The sequence below is a fragment of the Gallinula chloropus genome (assembly GCF_964237585.1).
Source record: "Gallinula chloropus genome assembly, chromosome: 14".
In the NCBI taxonomy this organism is placed as follows: Eukaryota; Metazoa; Chordata; class Aves; order Gruiformes; family Rallidae; genus Gallinula; species Gallinula chloropus.
In genome coordinates, this window is record NC_140099.1 from 6336872 (window position 1) to 6354020 (window position 17149).

Sequence of the window (17149 nt, forward strand, 5' to 3'; positions counted from 1 at the left end):
TCTCCACTGCACCTTTTCAGGAACATGAGCCCCCCTCGTTTTTGACAGCTGCATTTAATAAAAAACACGTGCATGAAAAATGTGTTTTCCAGTATCCCTGAGCTGGCACTACTCTGTGCTGAGAGCTTAAACTTCACAAGAAATGGTTCAGATAGCTTTTCAGCTGTGAAGTGTTAGTGACCTTCCCCTCTTCAGCGGTGTGCAGGGTCAGGTATGATATCCACATGTGGCCAAGTGATAACAGTAACAAAACCCTCTGTGCCTTCTTGTACCTACCAGAACAGAAATTTTTAGCAGGGCCAGAGGTTCCAGCTGGAGGTGATACTCCCACAGCAACATGGAGTTTGCACACGCATGCAGAGACCCTCTGAGACTGGGCCTTCCAAATCCCATTCAAATCAAGAACAAGCTTTAACACCAAGCATCAGCCAATCTGTGTTCAAAAACCAACCAGTTCTTTTCTCTATCCAGAACCAAAAGCAGAAGAACATTCTCCAAGAGATCCTACGTTTCAGCCCTGGTCCTGTTCACTAGAGCTTTGCTAAGAATTGTTGGTTCTGGGTCCTATACACTTGAGACTCTGTCCCTTGTGTCTTTTCAAAACCTTTCAAGGTTTTATTACCATGGTAGATTTAGCTGGTGTAGAAGTGTAGAAGGACCTGTTTTTCATTTAGCTGCCCCTGAAAGTGGGATTTACTCTGGGCTACATGGGGGTTGTCTTTTCTCTTTTCTCATCTGTGCGCAGTTGCATTGAGCCCTGCCTGGAAAGCTGTCAAACACTTGATTTCTCTGAAAACAGGATAGCTCTGGCTGTTTGCCTTCTTTAAAGATCAGCCTGGTGCTTTTCTGTGTCCTTTATTCCCTTTTGGTGAAATGGGGACAGACCTTTCTCGTAAGAGTGTTCAAAGCATGATTAAGTAGTGGTCAAAGTATTTGCAATGAAGAAAAAACAAATTCTGGTCTCAGTATAGTTGCAGAATGCTGTCAAAACTGACCCCAAGAGCACTATATAAAGCAAATATTTCAGTCAGCGCTAAAATGTTCCTGACATCTCAGTTCATGAAGGACTTTGGGGCTGCAGTAGACAGGATGATTTCATGGTAGCAATCGTTCTCTGTTTCTGGCTTTTGACTGTATACTGTATGGTGGTGGGGCAAGGAACACAAACACACCTTTCTTAGGAGAGAGAAAGAGTCTCTCTGTTGCATATGATGAGCTGCAGCTCACAGACAGAAAACAGAGTCCTCACGAGGGCTGTGGGATGAGGCAGGGTGCAAGAGAGTGTAAGGAGTAAAACACCATTGGCTTTAAAATACTTTTTGCAAGGATGTGCAGAAAAACCTATGGATGGACTGAGCGGGGTCTACAGGTGCCTCCCATTCTATCCTCCTGCACTCAAACTCTCCATAGCTCCACAAATCAAAGTATTCAATGCCATTCTCTAAAAGGGGAAAAAACAATAGATTGTCCTCCTCTTGCACAGATTTAAGTGACTCTGAAGAAGCCATCTGAGAGAAGAATCAGATCCTCCTACTTGCATCAGATCTCAGAGATTGTAACTGAAGCCCTGGGGTCTTCCTTTTCCTTATACTAGCTGTGTATTGGTACATGGCTGTTGGTTTCAGCAGATCCCTTAAGGCAGCTAAAGGGCAGAACACAATTTACTCTCCCTTATATATAAGCCTGAACCTAGCACAGCTGTTCATTGAGAAAAAACATTACCATGTGCCTTCAATAAGAATGCATCCTGTTTTAACCAAGTTTAAAAATATTTAACCTGCCTGTGAACAGACCATTAAATTACTCATTTCCATAAGAGATCACTATTTTCTTATGACTGAGAGACTCTGAATGTTTGTTATGAATCAGCCGTAGGGTTGATAATCAAATCCAAGAAACGGTCCTCTTACTGCTTTCAAACAACTCCACCCATCTCAATTCATTCTCCAGATCCTACATGGACAATCTGCAGTGTAGTTACTTTCTCTCTTTTTGAGTCTTTAATCAAAAAGAAATTCAGAACTGCAGAAATGAGCCCTTTAACAAATGGTTTCTCCCTGCCGTTTACACTGGCCTCTCTGAAACATCAAGTGGAAATCTCTTTCCTTAACTAAACTCCATTTCCTTCTAATCCATTAGGCAGGCAGGCTGGTTTATTAGGTTTTGGTGCCCCAGTACTGGCTAGAAGGAACATAGAGGGAAAATGAGCACTGAGTAATTTTAAAACTACACACAAAGTTTTAATTTTTTTTCCTAGTAATATAACCTGATAAGTTTGTCTTCTTCTGTTTTTCCTCCTATAACATAACATACACTTAAAATTCCAATGTTTTACATACCCAGTTATTTCTAATTTCAAACAATAAAGATTAAATTCCCAGGTTTATTTTTTAAAAGATATCAAACAGCACGTTTAGAAAATGCTGGGGCAAGGTATACATCTGCTAGAGATAGATGTTCAAAAAAGAGGTGAAAACCAATGAACTGAAAAAAGGGGATAACATTTTAAAAAAGAATTTGGTACGTCACCTATTGAATTCTTTTGAAATCTGACTGGTTTTGGAACAAGACCCAAGTTTATAGTCCATTAATGTGAACAGAACTATAAGAATTTATTTATTTCTCTGACTCACTGGATTAATAGATCTGTAAATAAGCTTTTACGCTTTTGTAAACCCACAGAATCCAGAAACTCTCTCAAATTTTAAAAGAACTGTCCTTCACCACACAAAAACAAGAGAAAGTGAACTGTGCCAAATACTATTTTGCTACCATCATTGTTTATTGACAGAAAAGATTTTTATCTTAAATTGAGGGAACTGCTATCTTTATCTTTGATGTAAAATATCTTCCCATAATAATTTTCTGTCACCTTTATCCCATATCTCTTGTATTACATATGCATTAAGGAATTCAAAAGCTTAAAAGATGCTTTCCTCTGTGGTGATTTACACCCAAACAAGTTGCCCAGGGAGTTTTCCCTCAAACTGAAAACCTGGTTCCAAAGACAGATATTTATATAAACGCCCCCATAAAAGGTTGGAGAAAAAACCACAGGGTTTTTGCTGCATTCCTGGTTTGAGAGGGGCTGTGCCCTGCACGCCACGGGGACGGCCCAAGTAACATCACTCCACTAATACTGTTGCATCTGGGCACTTAGTTTTGCACTGAAATTTTTCAGTGGAGTAAAGAGAAATAAAACTCTTCCTAGACCATAAGATCTTTAGTATTAACTCCCTGTCTATATGTATGCTTATATATTTTTATATTTATAAATAGAAATATATATAAATACAAAAATGTATTGATTTGGGTATTTTTAAGTAGTACTTTTGAAGAGTAGTTTGGTCTGAAAAGTTTCTAATCTGGAATGATAAGTGCCATTCATATGCAGCCTGTTTCAGTTGATTTGAGCTTTTAGCATCATATCTTCTGTTTTCCTTTGTACCTTAAGATCTATTCTTGGGGGACAATGTGTTCTCTACCAAAGGCACCATGAATTAGCATCCTCCTCTAATGAATTTGTCAAAGAGATGGCAAAAAGTAGTCAACTTCCCTTCCTACCTCTCTGGGTGGTACCTTAAGAGAGCTTGAGGGTATAGCTGCTGCTCTTCAAGCAATAATGTCTCTGTGGCCAGAGAAATTGTCTCTCAAGCCTACAAGGGCATAACAAATCATTTTTAATAAATGTATTCATCTGATTCATTTCTAAATCTGAGCAGGGTTGAGCTTTGGCAGTGGAACAGGGAATCTGCTCTGGGAGAAGCCTGGATTCTTAGGAGAGTGAATCAGAAGAGAAGGAATGTGGGAAAGTTAATTTTCTTAAGCTTTATGAGCCTTATCTGAAATAGGCACCCACCTGCCTCTGCTTCTAGGCAAGTCATGATAAAAGCTGAGTTCACAGGTATCTAACAGGGAGGACGGTAGGAGCCCCTGGCTCTGAGAGGAAGGCAGCTTTGCCTTCATTTTCAGGGACTAGCTTCTTATATAGTTGAAGGTGTTTCTTTGGGTGAAATTGAGTGAAAAAGCTGCAACATGCCTTATCAATACATTGGGTAAGCAAATAACAGCAGAGTAGTTACTAATACTTCCTACTAGGCTTTCTGAAGCTGGTAAGCTGGTAAGCAAGTGAGAGCACTTCACTTGCAACATGCCCTTCAAGACCTTAAAATCCAGAACATCCAGATGGACAGTGACACCCTGGGATATTTTATCTGGGTATCTGTGCAGCTATTTACAGCACTGAAACGGACTCAATCACAAGGAAAAGCAGTATATCCCAAGAGATAAAATTGGTGGGAGTCCCAGGAGATAAAATTGTTGAGAATCACAGTGGATTTGACCAGTCTTTAATGCTCTGCTTGGCTATAAATCTCTAACTCACTTTTGCCCAGCCCATAAGTATGGTAAGCAATTTTGGTTCAGTCCAGGAGCTAGGATGTACACAACAATTGCTATAAATTATTCCCTGCACATACCGACTTTGTGAGAACAGCGGCCCCTTAGTCCTGGAAACAGATCATTATTTCTAATTATCAGAGAGGGTCCTTAAAGTCACACCACCACCTCAATAATCATACACCAGAACATCGTGGGAATTCATGCAGGAAGTAAAACACACATTGGAAACTCATTCTGTCACGTAAAACCTGAGAGAGAGAACATTCCTGCCTGAGACAAGCAAACAGGGACAGGACAGGACATTACACTTACCCTCCCGGTGATCATTATACTAAAACTCCTGAGATTGCACTTCTAAGAAGAGCTATTGGGTAGAAGAAAAAGGCACAGAACCTCTGGTCATCTGGCAGGTGCTATTACCTTTTCTCCAGCTGCCTTTTTCACCCTGCCACTTGCAGCTGTATTTTAGGCAGTGAGTGGTCCAGGAGAGACAAATTCAGCTGTCTGCCTGCTTTTGCTGTCTCTTTTAGACATCATTCTAGTCACGTTCTGACTTTGGTTGAAAGCTTATTTTCAAACACTGTGTTACTCCTATGAAATGCTAATTGTTTCTAGCAACAGGCGAAATATTGGACTAATAAAATATTTTAGCAAGTATTTTATACTTGTACCAGCAGAGTTATGTGGATCTGGCAAAATTATGTTTCCTATGTACATTGGCCAAGTGACCTAAAAAAAATGGTGGTAGCTGGATGAAACTCATTAACACAGGATCTGGGAAATTTCAATTTGACAATTGGAAAAAAAAAGAAAGTCCACCGTGCTTTTCATGTTTAAATATGACTCAAGCTGAGGAAGTCTGCGCAGAGCCCCACCAGAATGATTTATTGTCATGCTCTGAAATCTCCTATGGTTTCTATTCTATTAAGTTCACCTTTACCATCAGATGGACCACTGTAAAAACAGAGAGCTCCTTTCTGATTGGTCTCATTAAAGGTTTTGTTCCTCTTGCAAAGTGTGAACAGGCATGGTTTTAATAGTTTTAAGTCCACAGGCAGAGCTTATCAATAAACACACGCTCACAGGAAAGCCATTCACTCTCCTTTTCATCTGGGGCTGTTAGTTTCTCTTTTTATGGTAGTGTTTGTATCTGCTCCTAGTTGCCAGTGCGCTTCCACATCTTCCCTGATATTAGTCAACCTGTAGAAAACGCCCTATAAAATCCTACAGAGCTTGGTATGGTGGGTAAGAAACCTTAATTCCCTAGACTTTTCTCTTCTTGGATGTACTTTGCAGAGCACAGCAAAGTTTTGATAAAAACATTTGATAGAATTAGGAGCTAACTTCATGAGCAGGTCTCTGGCCAGGCAAAGAGACCGATGATTGTAACTGACATTTTCTGTTTTCAGAAGGTTTTGAGATGAGATGATTTGAAGTCTTTTAATGAAGTACTCTAGCTGCCGACAAGGGCAGCTTAACATACCACAGCACTGAATCAAAACATCTTGTTCATGCCTTGAATGGAAGGAAACTATTCACACGTATGATATGCAGGAGTAGCTGCTCCTTTAACTCTGCCGTGCTACAAGCCCCTGCTTTCCCTCCAAAGCCTGAGCTACATCCATCACAGCACAAGAATGCGGCTCAGTGACAGAGTGCAGCTGGGGGCATTACCAAACCAAATGCAAAACAAAGGCAGGAGCCTACCTTCAGCACAGGCCTAGCTGGTTCTGATAGCATCCCGCAGATAATAAGACCTGTTAAACCCCTTTAGCAGTGAAATCTTTATCTTCCTTCCACAGAGTAGTCCTCTGTCTTCATCTCACAGAAATAGTTAAGGAGACCAGAATTTCAAGGCGTGATGGAGAGGGTCCTACTCCCTGCACAGGGTAGAGGGGGAACACTGCAGGGGAGGTGCTATTCCTCATTTTATCACTGTTCTGAGGTAAAAGGGCTTCTTTTCCTGCTGTGGAAATCATTCCTTTCAGGGCTGACTGGTTTGTCTAGATGGAGCGAGCTACTGGGTGCCCCACTGTCATACTGGCAGCAGTTCAAGTGAAGTAACTTACATTCCCATGATGGAGGGCTGGGAGAGGCAGCCCTCTCCGTGACACCGCGCCCGCATCACACCATCACCATGTCTCCTGCCCGGATAAAGTGACAGCCACGGCATTCCTGCTGCAGTCCTGCCGTGCCCCAGAGCCCTGCCCGACCAGTTGTAACTCAGCCTGTGGGATCTTGCAGGACAACAGAATGGATCCAGGTCATTCCTGGAAACGCACTAGGAAATCTCTGTAGAAGATAAACCTCTTGATTTGTCACTGATGGTTTTCCCCAGTGTAGTTGGAGCTGCTTACTGGGAATGGCATAGGCCTTCTGGAGTTTATGGCCAAGCCTACATAGACTATGCAAGAGCCTATGCCATGGGCTGTGCTTCAAGAAACACAGTGCATGCATAAAGGAGTTTAGTTGCAGACACATTCAGATTCTTATCTTTGCCAAGTGTTGCTTGCAGGACGGTTTCGCTCAGCCAGCAGTGCTTGCTTGGAAAGACATGACTCCTCCACAGAACAGCCCAGCAGGGTTTGGGTGGTGGGGATGACTGCTCTGAACTGTCGCAGCCAAGTCCCTCACACTGAGCAGCTCTGCTACAACTTGGGCTCCTTTGTAGATGGTTTAGTTCATGGTCTTCACATTTATCACGGCATTTAAACTTAAAGATACTCACAGTGCAAGCCAAGGTGCAGTGTTAGAGCAGATACTCTTTGCATGGAGCCTCCAGACAGCAGTTCTAGACAGCAAATGTGCCATGGTTTGTTCCTTTTTAATAAGAGACCTTGTAGCATTACAGAATCTCTAGGCTTTTAGTCCCCTTTCATGTAGCTTTAGGTGACTGCTGCCAGTTGTAACATGAGCTGAAGAAAAAACTGTGGAGGGAACAAAGAAAAATAGTGAAACATTTCTGGCTGCTGCTGATACTGAGCAATTATTTTTGTGCTTGTACATATCATTTGCACAGCATGTTTATCATAGGGATCGGCAAATCCCATCTCGTTAAGCCAATTGATGCAGTTAACAGAAAACAAAGGTCTGCTTGAGGGTTCAGAGATCTTTAGCACAGCTGACTTTGGAAAGTGGTGAGAATAGTTCTTTTCACTGTCAAAAATTCATGTTTGTGTCCAGAAAATGGTGGCTGAGATGGAAGAGGGGGTCCTTTTGCTGTCATTGTAATGTTGTCTGTGCAGAGCTTTAAAAAAAAATAAAATATTTAAACCATTTTTCAGTCATGGGAGTTTTAAGGAAACTGCCAAAGCAAGAATGCAATAGCTTGTATGTTTGATGACACTTCCTAGCTGAAGTGACATTTTAATTAGCTGGATGATTGACATTTATTCATCACTATCTAGTATTCTGGGATATCCAGGGAACCCCAAAGAACGCTTTGCAAGGTGCATTAATTTAATGACTCATCAAAATAATAGAGACAGTGGCTTGAGGTGGGTATATAAAAAAAGTAGGCATGGAAACTGAAGCACTTGAAGGTGCCAGAGAAAAAGTAAAATGTTTGAATTGCTGCCTTTTTGCCATAACCTTGAAGTGAAAATTTTTTCTTAGTAAACTAACGTCAGGTGAACTTACCTATCTGAAAAATTGCTCTTGAGAGGCCAAGATGAATGCCAAGCATGTGCACAGCATTCCTGTTACCAAGTGCTTTTCTGAACCGGGACCTAGGATTTTAAATATTCTGACTATTCTAAATATTCCCTATATCAAATGTAAGAAGTCAGTCCAAAGGGGCTGTGGGGCTTTGCAGCAGCACTGCTCAGGCAGCTGTGAGAGCTCTGAGGGAAGAAGAGGAATCCCAGTAATTGCGATAGTTGCAAGAGAGGGAGAACAAGCTGTGCGGGGACAAAATCAGGCGTTTTGATATAGGGGTGTTGTTTAAAAATACAGGAGGAATTCAGGAGCAGTGCTTTAGCAGTGACTAGCCGTGCATGCAAGAGAAGTAACAGGCCCATGGCAGGGTGCCTGAGGGCGCAGGGAAGGCGGGACAGAGGGCTGTAGGGAGTGGGGCCTGCCTGATACAGGAGCCATCTGAAGTTGTCTGTGGCAGCAGCAATGCACACAACCTTTTTTACAGTGGCACACAGCCACATGAGGGAGTGCTGTGAAAACAGCTGACCTACATGTATGGCTTCTTTGCTGGGTCAAACACAGTGCCAACGGTGCCAAGGATATTGGATTATTATGGCTGTTGTTTGTCTTGCAATTACTCACTCCTCCTCGTTATTAGTAATACAAATGAGGTGCCCAGAGTGTGCTTTGCATTTTCAAAAGAGACCTGATCTAAAGATGTCCTAGCCTTGCCTACGTGTCTAGGCATGAATCTTCCATCTGGCTGTAGTCTCAAAGACATTTATTTCCAAAGTACGGCAGAAACAGGACTGTTTCTTCCCATAGCTGAGAAATTGTAGCTAAGAAACACCAAAATCCTAGTAAAGAAGACAGGTTGTGATGTTTGTGTATTAACAAACAATAAATGAGTGAGCAGAACATGCAAGTTTTCAGCTCTGGGCTGGTGTTTACCACAGCTCGGGTTTCTATCTGTTAAGAGAAACCAGAAGTGAAATTAGATAATTCATGACAGTCAGTGCAAGGCAAGAAGGAACCTCTTCTCCTTCTGGGGGTATTTCCTGAGAATGGGGAATGTTTAACCTGCACCTTTGTCAAAAACATGTGCATTACAACCATTGTTACTCATGTCACGTTAAACTCTTCTACATTAAAATCCCTGGGCAAACACCACAATAGCTTAATTTTAGTTCTCTCTCAAAAAAAAAACCAGAACAAAAAACCTCTCACCTTTCCCCCTAAAAACCCCCAAAGCCATTTTTAGATTGAAAGATAAGGCCAAAGAAGTTGATGCAAGGAGAAGTTATACATTTAGAAATAAAAGCAGATTTGTTTAAATCACTACATTCCTCCATGATCATGAATTTAGCATAAAATCTTCAAAGACAGAAAGCCCAGATCTAAAAATTCCAGGGAAAGGGTGATAATTTCTAAGCAAGGAAGCTAGGATAATCAGCAAAGGATTTGTTTGGGTTTTTTTTAATAACATATCAAGTATTTTCATGTCCTGTTCTATTGTTAATGTGGTTGTAAAGCATACAGATTATGGTAAATTAATATACCAGTGTCCCAATTAAAATTAGGTTTTCTTCACTTTATATATTAAAGCCCAAATGATTAGAACTTAATGAGACTGTCATACTTTAAATTTAGTATAATGTCTCAAAAGTGATTTTGGAGACTGTTACCCACTGGGTGTGAATGCAAAAAAAACTACTCTAGTTTTATGTTTGTGCAGTTTTACCCAGAACAGTCCAGCTGAGTTACTATATTAAAACATTTTTAATTGTATTTAAAAAAGCAAACAGAATTTTCAGTCATATGGTATGAAAATGTTCCAGTCCATATAACTCCTACTGCCTACTTTCAAAAAATTCCCTTGTTCTGAAGTCAGTTCAGTGACTACTAGAATTAGTCACTGATGTAAATTCCATCTTGTTTATGAAAGCAATTGGAACAAAGGATTGATTGTCCAGAGTTTATAAAAAAAGTTAAAACCTATAAAATTTTGGCATTGCTACTATTTGGGGCATGAGAATGACATGCATATAAATCATAGTTTATTGGCACAGTCTTTTATACACAGAAAGAAGGCTTTGCTGAAAAAGGCACTCGTCAATGTACTGTAATTCCCCTCTTTTATAGTTTTGCTTTTAATGTATTCTGAATTGGAAAAAAATCAGAAGTAAATCTTAGTCTACAATATATAGTAATCAGGGGCCCAAGAAGTCTTTCATGCTATGGGTTAGTAATGGTAGAGGCACAGAGTAGGCAGAGTTTGGGGAAATCCGGGTGGATGGAAAAGCCTCAGAGTGAAGCTTGGGGAGGGAAGGGCATTTCTGTAGGTGATGTCCCTCCATGAGATCTCAGCCACATCCCTGTTAGCCCAGGGGACAGTAGTCTGTTGCCTCATTTTGTAGGAAAGAGTCCTACTACCACTATTTAGGAGGGGCAACAGTTTACTAAAGGCTTTCAAGGGAGGTTTCTACCCCTTCCTGACCATCACAAAGTGGGTGAGAGATCTTTTCACTGACAGACTTTCCTCTTCGCAGCAGGGGATTTTTCTGGTGATATTTTGGCAAACCTTGATCTGCAGCCCCTCTAGCAAAGACAAGTTGAGCAATCACTTGGCCCAATACTTGGCCAAGAGTTCTCCCAGATAATTCATTTTCTTTTCCAGTAGCAAAATTATTGGCAGCCACCGAGGATCAATGCTGTACTTAGCCCTGAAGTGCTGCACTGAAAAATAACCTCTCTAGCAATCCGAGCAGTGTTTTGTTAAGTCATTTCATTGGACTGCAGGGCTTGTGGGTGGGATTCTCCCAAGTGAAAAATACAGCAATGCCACAAGGCTAAGTTCTTACTATTTCTCGGAATTTTAGTAACAGACATAAAATTTGCTGTTGTCACCTGAATCGTTAGAAGCACTAAGGAAGTTAAACAACCAAGCCTCAGGCCTGCAGCTCTTTACCACATATGATGCTTATTAAAATACATGTGGTGAAGAGCTTTATGAATGGATTCCAGAATTTTCAAGCAGAAATGCCTAAAATCAGGTTCACAAATACACATCTGAATTTTTAAACAAAAGTTATTTTTCCTGTGCTTCTGAAAATTGCCAATGCAATTGAAAAAAATAAAACCAGCTTCTGCATGTCTTTAATCTGAATTATTGTCTGCATTAAGACCTTTTCCTAGAATTGTCCATCGTAGGCATCACGACTAGTACTGCTAAGGCTAAAGGAGGCATGATCTGGAAGCCCTGATATGTTCTGAATTGATCCTAATTCTCTGGAGATAAAATACCACAGGAGAGTTGATTAAGATGATGTACATATGGCTAATGAGGATGCCCTCTATTCTATCAAGTTTGGAAACCTGGCCCACAGACTGAGACGGGATGTTCCCACTGGAAGCATGCTATCACCATTCACCTTAACCAAGTGATCCATCACTGATCACATGGCACCACTCTTCCAAAACTCTGTCTGTACTAAATAATGCACATGTGCACACACAGTATGTGACATCCACATCCAGAAATGATGTGTTCCAGCCCAAGGAGTCTTCATTTAACGTGGACAATGAATGAGTTGCACACTTCTGCTTGCAGTTGTCTTCTCTAGTGTTTTGAGGATATTTTTAAGCTATAGGATCTGGTTAGGAGAGGCAAAACTATCTATACTAATGGCAGTTGCAGAATTGGATGATGTGAGAGCTAGACAGCCCAACGGCTTGGGAAAAAAATGGACTGTGGAGATAGGAAAGAGACACAGTTACTAGGACAAGGATTTGTGCATGTGTTAGAGTAGGCTGTGCATCAGACTGTGCAATTCAGACACAGAGACCTCTACTGGCTAAACCTGGATCTCTGGAAAAGATTATGTCTTTCATGCTCTTTTCATTCCAATTTAATGCATTTCAACATAGTCACACTTTCAAAGAACCCACCTCCTTCATCACATCTCTCTCTGCCCTAATACTTTTAAAAGCAAGAAAGAGGTTCAGGAACTTCAACTGATATGAAGTATTGCCAACTAATGAACTTTTAATTACAGATCCTGATATTTAAAAAAAAAAAAACAACAAACAACCAGTTAGGGAAAAGTGCCTGAGCTTCCCTTTATACACACCTTTACTCCCTTCTTTCTGGTCTCCAATCCTGTCACTGTGGTTTCTACTCAGTCCTTTCAGAGAGGTGAGGGCTGCTGAAGCAGACAGCAGTCAGCAGATAATGGCTGCTTGTCTTTTTCCACTCCTTGTTTCATACTCCCCCAGGGTGGATTCCTCCACCAGCATCCATCAGTCAAGCCTCCTCCTCTCTGCCCTTGCTCAGGCAGCTTTTCTTCCTCCAGCTCCTTCTCAAGATCCTGTTTTGCAACAGCATTTCTGCTGCTCTTCCGTTTCTCTTCTCTCCTCCTGCTCTGGTGTTTTCTCTGTCTCTCTTCTTCTCCTCTAGTGGTGTTGTCTCTTTTTCTCAGCATTTACCACCATTTCTTAAGCATGTGTTCACAGAGGTGCCAGAAAGTCCTCCGATCGGTTCCATATTGCAGGCAGAGCTGGCTGCAAGTGGCTGCATCTGGCATAGGGAGGTCCGTGACATCTCTCACAGAGACCACCCCACAGCCACACTGCTGCCAAAACTCTGACAATTCTGCCCAATACACACCTGGAGACTCCCTTGGTAATAAAAAAACATATTAAAAATCTGACCAAGTTCTAATTCTACATCTTCTCCCATCTGAGGATTTTTTTTCTTAATAAAAGCCTTTCCATTTCTGAATATGAGTATTTCTTGGCAGAGCTTTCTGCAGCCAACCTGGTATATCCCCCAGGTGTGCTGCTTTGGAGGGCTTCAGCTTGCAAGTTAATTGCTTTGTGCTCAATATGGCTCCCAGAGACACCCAACAATTTGCATGTTGCTTTCAGGTTCTGGACGACAGCTGAGACCGGCCGAGCCTCCGGGAGATGCTGATGCGGATGCGGATGCAGAGGACGAAGATTCTGTGAGTTTTTAAGAGTTGTTTGGTTTGGGTGTTTCTTGGGGTGGGGGGTTGGCACTTGCCTTGTTCAAATGGAATCCTAAATATTTTGTTTATACTTGGGTCTTGCTGGTGATTGTTTTTACCATCAAAAATGCTGTATTTCTGCCTGGATTCTCCTGCCAGCTGAAAAGCCAGAATGATGCTTTAATATAAAGTGATCTGCTCATTGCCATGATTCACCAGTGTAAGTTTAATACCAAGACTCAGCAAACTATTTCAAGGCTGTTAATTACAGTAACTTTTCTTTAAAGCTTTAGCCAGTTTTGGTTCCCTATCATTGACTCCAGAAGGAAACGTGTCAAGTGTTTGTCAGCAGAAATTCCTGCTGGGACTCTTCCATAGTTTGCTTGGTTATAGAGAGCAATAAAGTTTGAAGCCCCAGAATTGGAAAGGTTAAGTGTCCAAGTAAAACAGGGGAGAGACTTTTTATTGTCTTTTCAATTATTACTAATTGATGTGTTAGTATTTTCAGCCCACAGATGCATACAATTCCTGAAGACAACCACAATCTGGTTTTGTGTCTCAGGAGGCTGTCCCTTGTATTCTCAAGTAACATCCTGAAAATTGTATTTGTTTCTGACCTAAAGAAAGAGTTACTGGTTATTCTACATCCACCATTAGTAATAAAGGATTTGTACTATGCCTAAGTAGAAAAACTCTCCTAAAAATAAAAAGAGTCACTGTTTAATGGTGGATGTTCTTTTCCCACCATCATTTCTTTTCCACAGGTTAATGAAGTGGCAGTAGAAGACATCCGTCCAAGGCCACAAGGATCCTCTCCAGTTTATGAATATTCCATAGAAGAAGAATATTTAAAGGCAAGATACTGAGTTTTCATGCATGCTTGGCTTTACAAATTGCTTCAAGGGGCTTTAGCTCCTGCAACTAGCTGAGATTCATATGTACCAGGATGTTGTTGCACCCATATTGCCTTCCTGTCCCCACCAAAATCAGGGCTATAGTCACTGATGGTTTTATATTGTACTGAACTTGTTGTTGGCCATGTTCTTGTTTCTTGGCAAAAATAAATAAATATTAATTTTTGTTCCTTAAAGGGCGTAGGGTGTCAAGAAATCACAAGAAATCACAACCCTATTAGAATATTTAACTGCCCTGAAGCTAAATAATAGGTATTTAAAAATTACCTGTACCTCTTGGTTATTCAAAGGTAGAGATTTGCCTAGTACAGTCACGTTAAGATAAGTGGGCAGCAGTTTGAAATTCATGCTAAAGTCCAATAATTGCAAAAAAGTATGTCCACAGACATGAAAGCATGAGAACTGTGCTACACTAGTAACACAAAGAAAAGCTCTCCCAACATCTTCATGCAATTGGTCTCTGGCATTAATTTCATAGAAATTTGGGTATGATGCAGGGAGGTCTTGGCCTCTACCTTACTACTGGGAATAATATAGTTAAATCATTCACCTTATCCATTGCACTTGTAAATCCCAATTTTGCTCTGTTGCCACTAAAGTCAGCCTCAGTTCTCAGTCTAAACCAGACATTTTAATGATGTAGGACTTTTGTTGTACTTTACAAAAGCATGACTTCTGAACACTAAAAAATTGCAAATTATTTTTCAGCTACAAGAAGAAAACAAAAAATATTCCACAGACAAATCAAAACAGAGTCATCCACAGGTCGGTCTAAAAACACTCAGTAGTTTTAGGCATGTGGTTTGCAAACAGTAAAGTCCAATACAACACCCTGAATGTGGATGGGTGGACAGAGGGAAGGAGAAATAGTCAAAGAGTTGCTTTAGATTTATTTTAATCAGGAACTTCACAAATTGCCTAGTTGTGTCACAGACCTGAACACTTACTTGTCCTATTTGGTGTTCTTCCATAACTCCTCTCAGCAGCTCTGGTTTGACTACAGTAAAGCATTAGTTCTTAGTCTGACTTCTCTGGCCCATTGACTCAGGTGCTTAACGTCTTCACAGAAAATACAGTCTTTGAGCCCTGAAAGATTCCATATGTTTCATGTTTAAAAATTACAACCTATTTCCCCTATGGCTGTGATCCAGCATAACCTTAACACCTGTGCTTCATTCTAATTTAGAACAAAATTAAGCCTACACTGAACAATTCTCTATTTTAGATAAACTTTCTTGAGCTATTGAAAATATACCTGAGATTCATTTTTTTTATTGTAGAAGAATGTAGATCACATTGATACAAATGAATAAGAATTATAAATTCACATCTCTTTCTATATCTAGGAGACAATGGAAGTGACCCTGAAAACAGAAGTGGAAGCTGGTGCTGGTGGTTTTAGTGTGATGGGTGGAGGAAATGAAGGAATATTTATTAAAAAAGTACATAAGGAATCTCCAGCTTCAAAAATATTTAGTCTGAGAGAAGGTACAGTCTGATTTTCTATTATGCTTTTTTTTTTTTAATATATCAGGTATGTAGCTGTGTGTGCATATAGATACTTACCTGATCATCTCTTTAGATAATAAAAATAGTGGCTCCCAAACCAACCAATACTATGTGTGAAGTTTTTATATTAATAATTTCAAAGATCAGTTTCTTAATAATGAAATGGGATTTTGTGTGTGTACCATTAAAATATGTAATTTTCACGTGAACTGTGAAAGGAGTGTATATATAAATAAAATTGCAAACACGCCCAAAACCCTAAGTCATAACATTCCTGAAGAAATTGTCTTTGATTCTTTCACAAAATAGTATTCCACAAGATTACAAAAGAATAATGATTTCCACCAGAACAGTCCAGAATCTAAATACTGAAAAATATATGAGTAAACTTTGTTACTGTCCGGGTGCTCAGACACTGAAACAGGTTTTCCAGAGAGGTTGTAGAGTCACCATCCTTGGAAATATTCAAAACCTGACATCACATAGGCCTGAAACTGGCTGTAGTTGACCCTTCCCTGGTCAGATAGGACTAAATGATCTTCAAATTTCCTTTCCAACTTTGACTATTCTGTGATTCTATTGTGTGACCATCATTTTCTATTTTAAATAAATAGGATGTGGTTTTTTTTAATGAGCATTAATTCAACAAAATTTTTTAAAAACTGCAAGAAAACACAAACTAATTCAATGATGAATGATTCCACTTGCAGGTGACCAGCTTCTAAGTGCTACCATATTTTTCGATAATATCAAATATGAAGATGCACTCAAGATTCTTCAATATTCTGAACCGTACAGAGTCCAGTTCAGCCTCAAAAGAAAAATTGCTGGGAAAGAAGAGCTAGAATACTTTCAATCTGCAGCCCAATACAATAAGGAAGGATTAAGCCAGGTAGTTATTTTATTATTTTACAAAGTTTGGATAGCACTGTAGTAATGTGAGGTGTGGAGACAGACCAGAAAATACACACTTATGTCTTCTTAAGACTTAGGCTTGTGTTTAACCTTACTAGCATGAGTATCCATGAAAGAAAAAAAACCCAAACATTACTTGCAGCTTTATAAATATCCTGGGAAAGACTACAGATTTTGGATAAAGCCACGGTGTTGTGTTAAAGTAGAAAAGCATTCTTCTTGGGAGTCAGCACTTTTTTTGTTGTTAAGTGTCCACTGATAGAACAAGCTCAGATAGCCTCTGTAATATTTATATTCAGTATTTTCCCAATTGTAAAACATCAAGAAATACTTTCTCTTAAAACTTGTCAATGCAATTTTCTGTTAAAAAAAGTTTCATCAAGGATATCTCCATAAATGTGATACTCTTATAGCTCTCCATCAAATTAAAAATTCTTATTCTCTTCATATATATATATGTAAATAATAAATAAATATATGCAAGTTTGTAGAGACAATAAAAAGATAAATAGCAACCTCTATTTGCTGGTGTTTCTTAGTGTTTTGCAGAGAACATAAACCTTTAGCAATCCACATATTACAGTCATAGGATCTATTTATTTAATTTAATTTTTCTATGAATTATATACAACATTTAGCGGATTTTTTTTACTTAAAAAGTAGATTCTGTGAATAAAAAGCACAATTTTCCATATATATTGTAGCCTGTATGTGATTTTGTCTTCCATCTATATTTATTTTACTTTTAATCATCTGACTACCCTTTGT

At 39.8% G+C, this 17149-nt stretch overlaps 1 protein-coding gene across 1 annotated transcript in view; it reads left to right on the top strand.

Moving 5' to 3' along the window:
- AHNAK2 (AHNAK nucleoprotein 2) overlaps positions 1-17149 on the top strand; it is a gene marked incomplete at its 5' end in the record, with an annotated part of 56912 nt that overhangs the window by 18226 nt on the left and 21537 nt on the right. The window contains 5 exons of the mRNA XM_084270701.1: positions 12964-13040; positions 13808-13897; positions 14666-14722; positions 15304-15445; positions 16177-16358. Coding sequence (XP_084126827.1) covers positions 12964-13040; positions 13808-13897; positions 14666-14722; positions 15304-15445; positions 16177-16358 — 548 coding nt within the window. The remainder of the gene's footprint in view (positions 1-12963; positions 13041-13807; positions 13898-14665; positions 14723-15303; positions 15446-16176; positions 16359-17149) is intronic.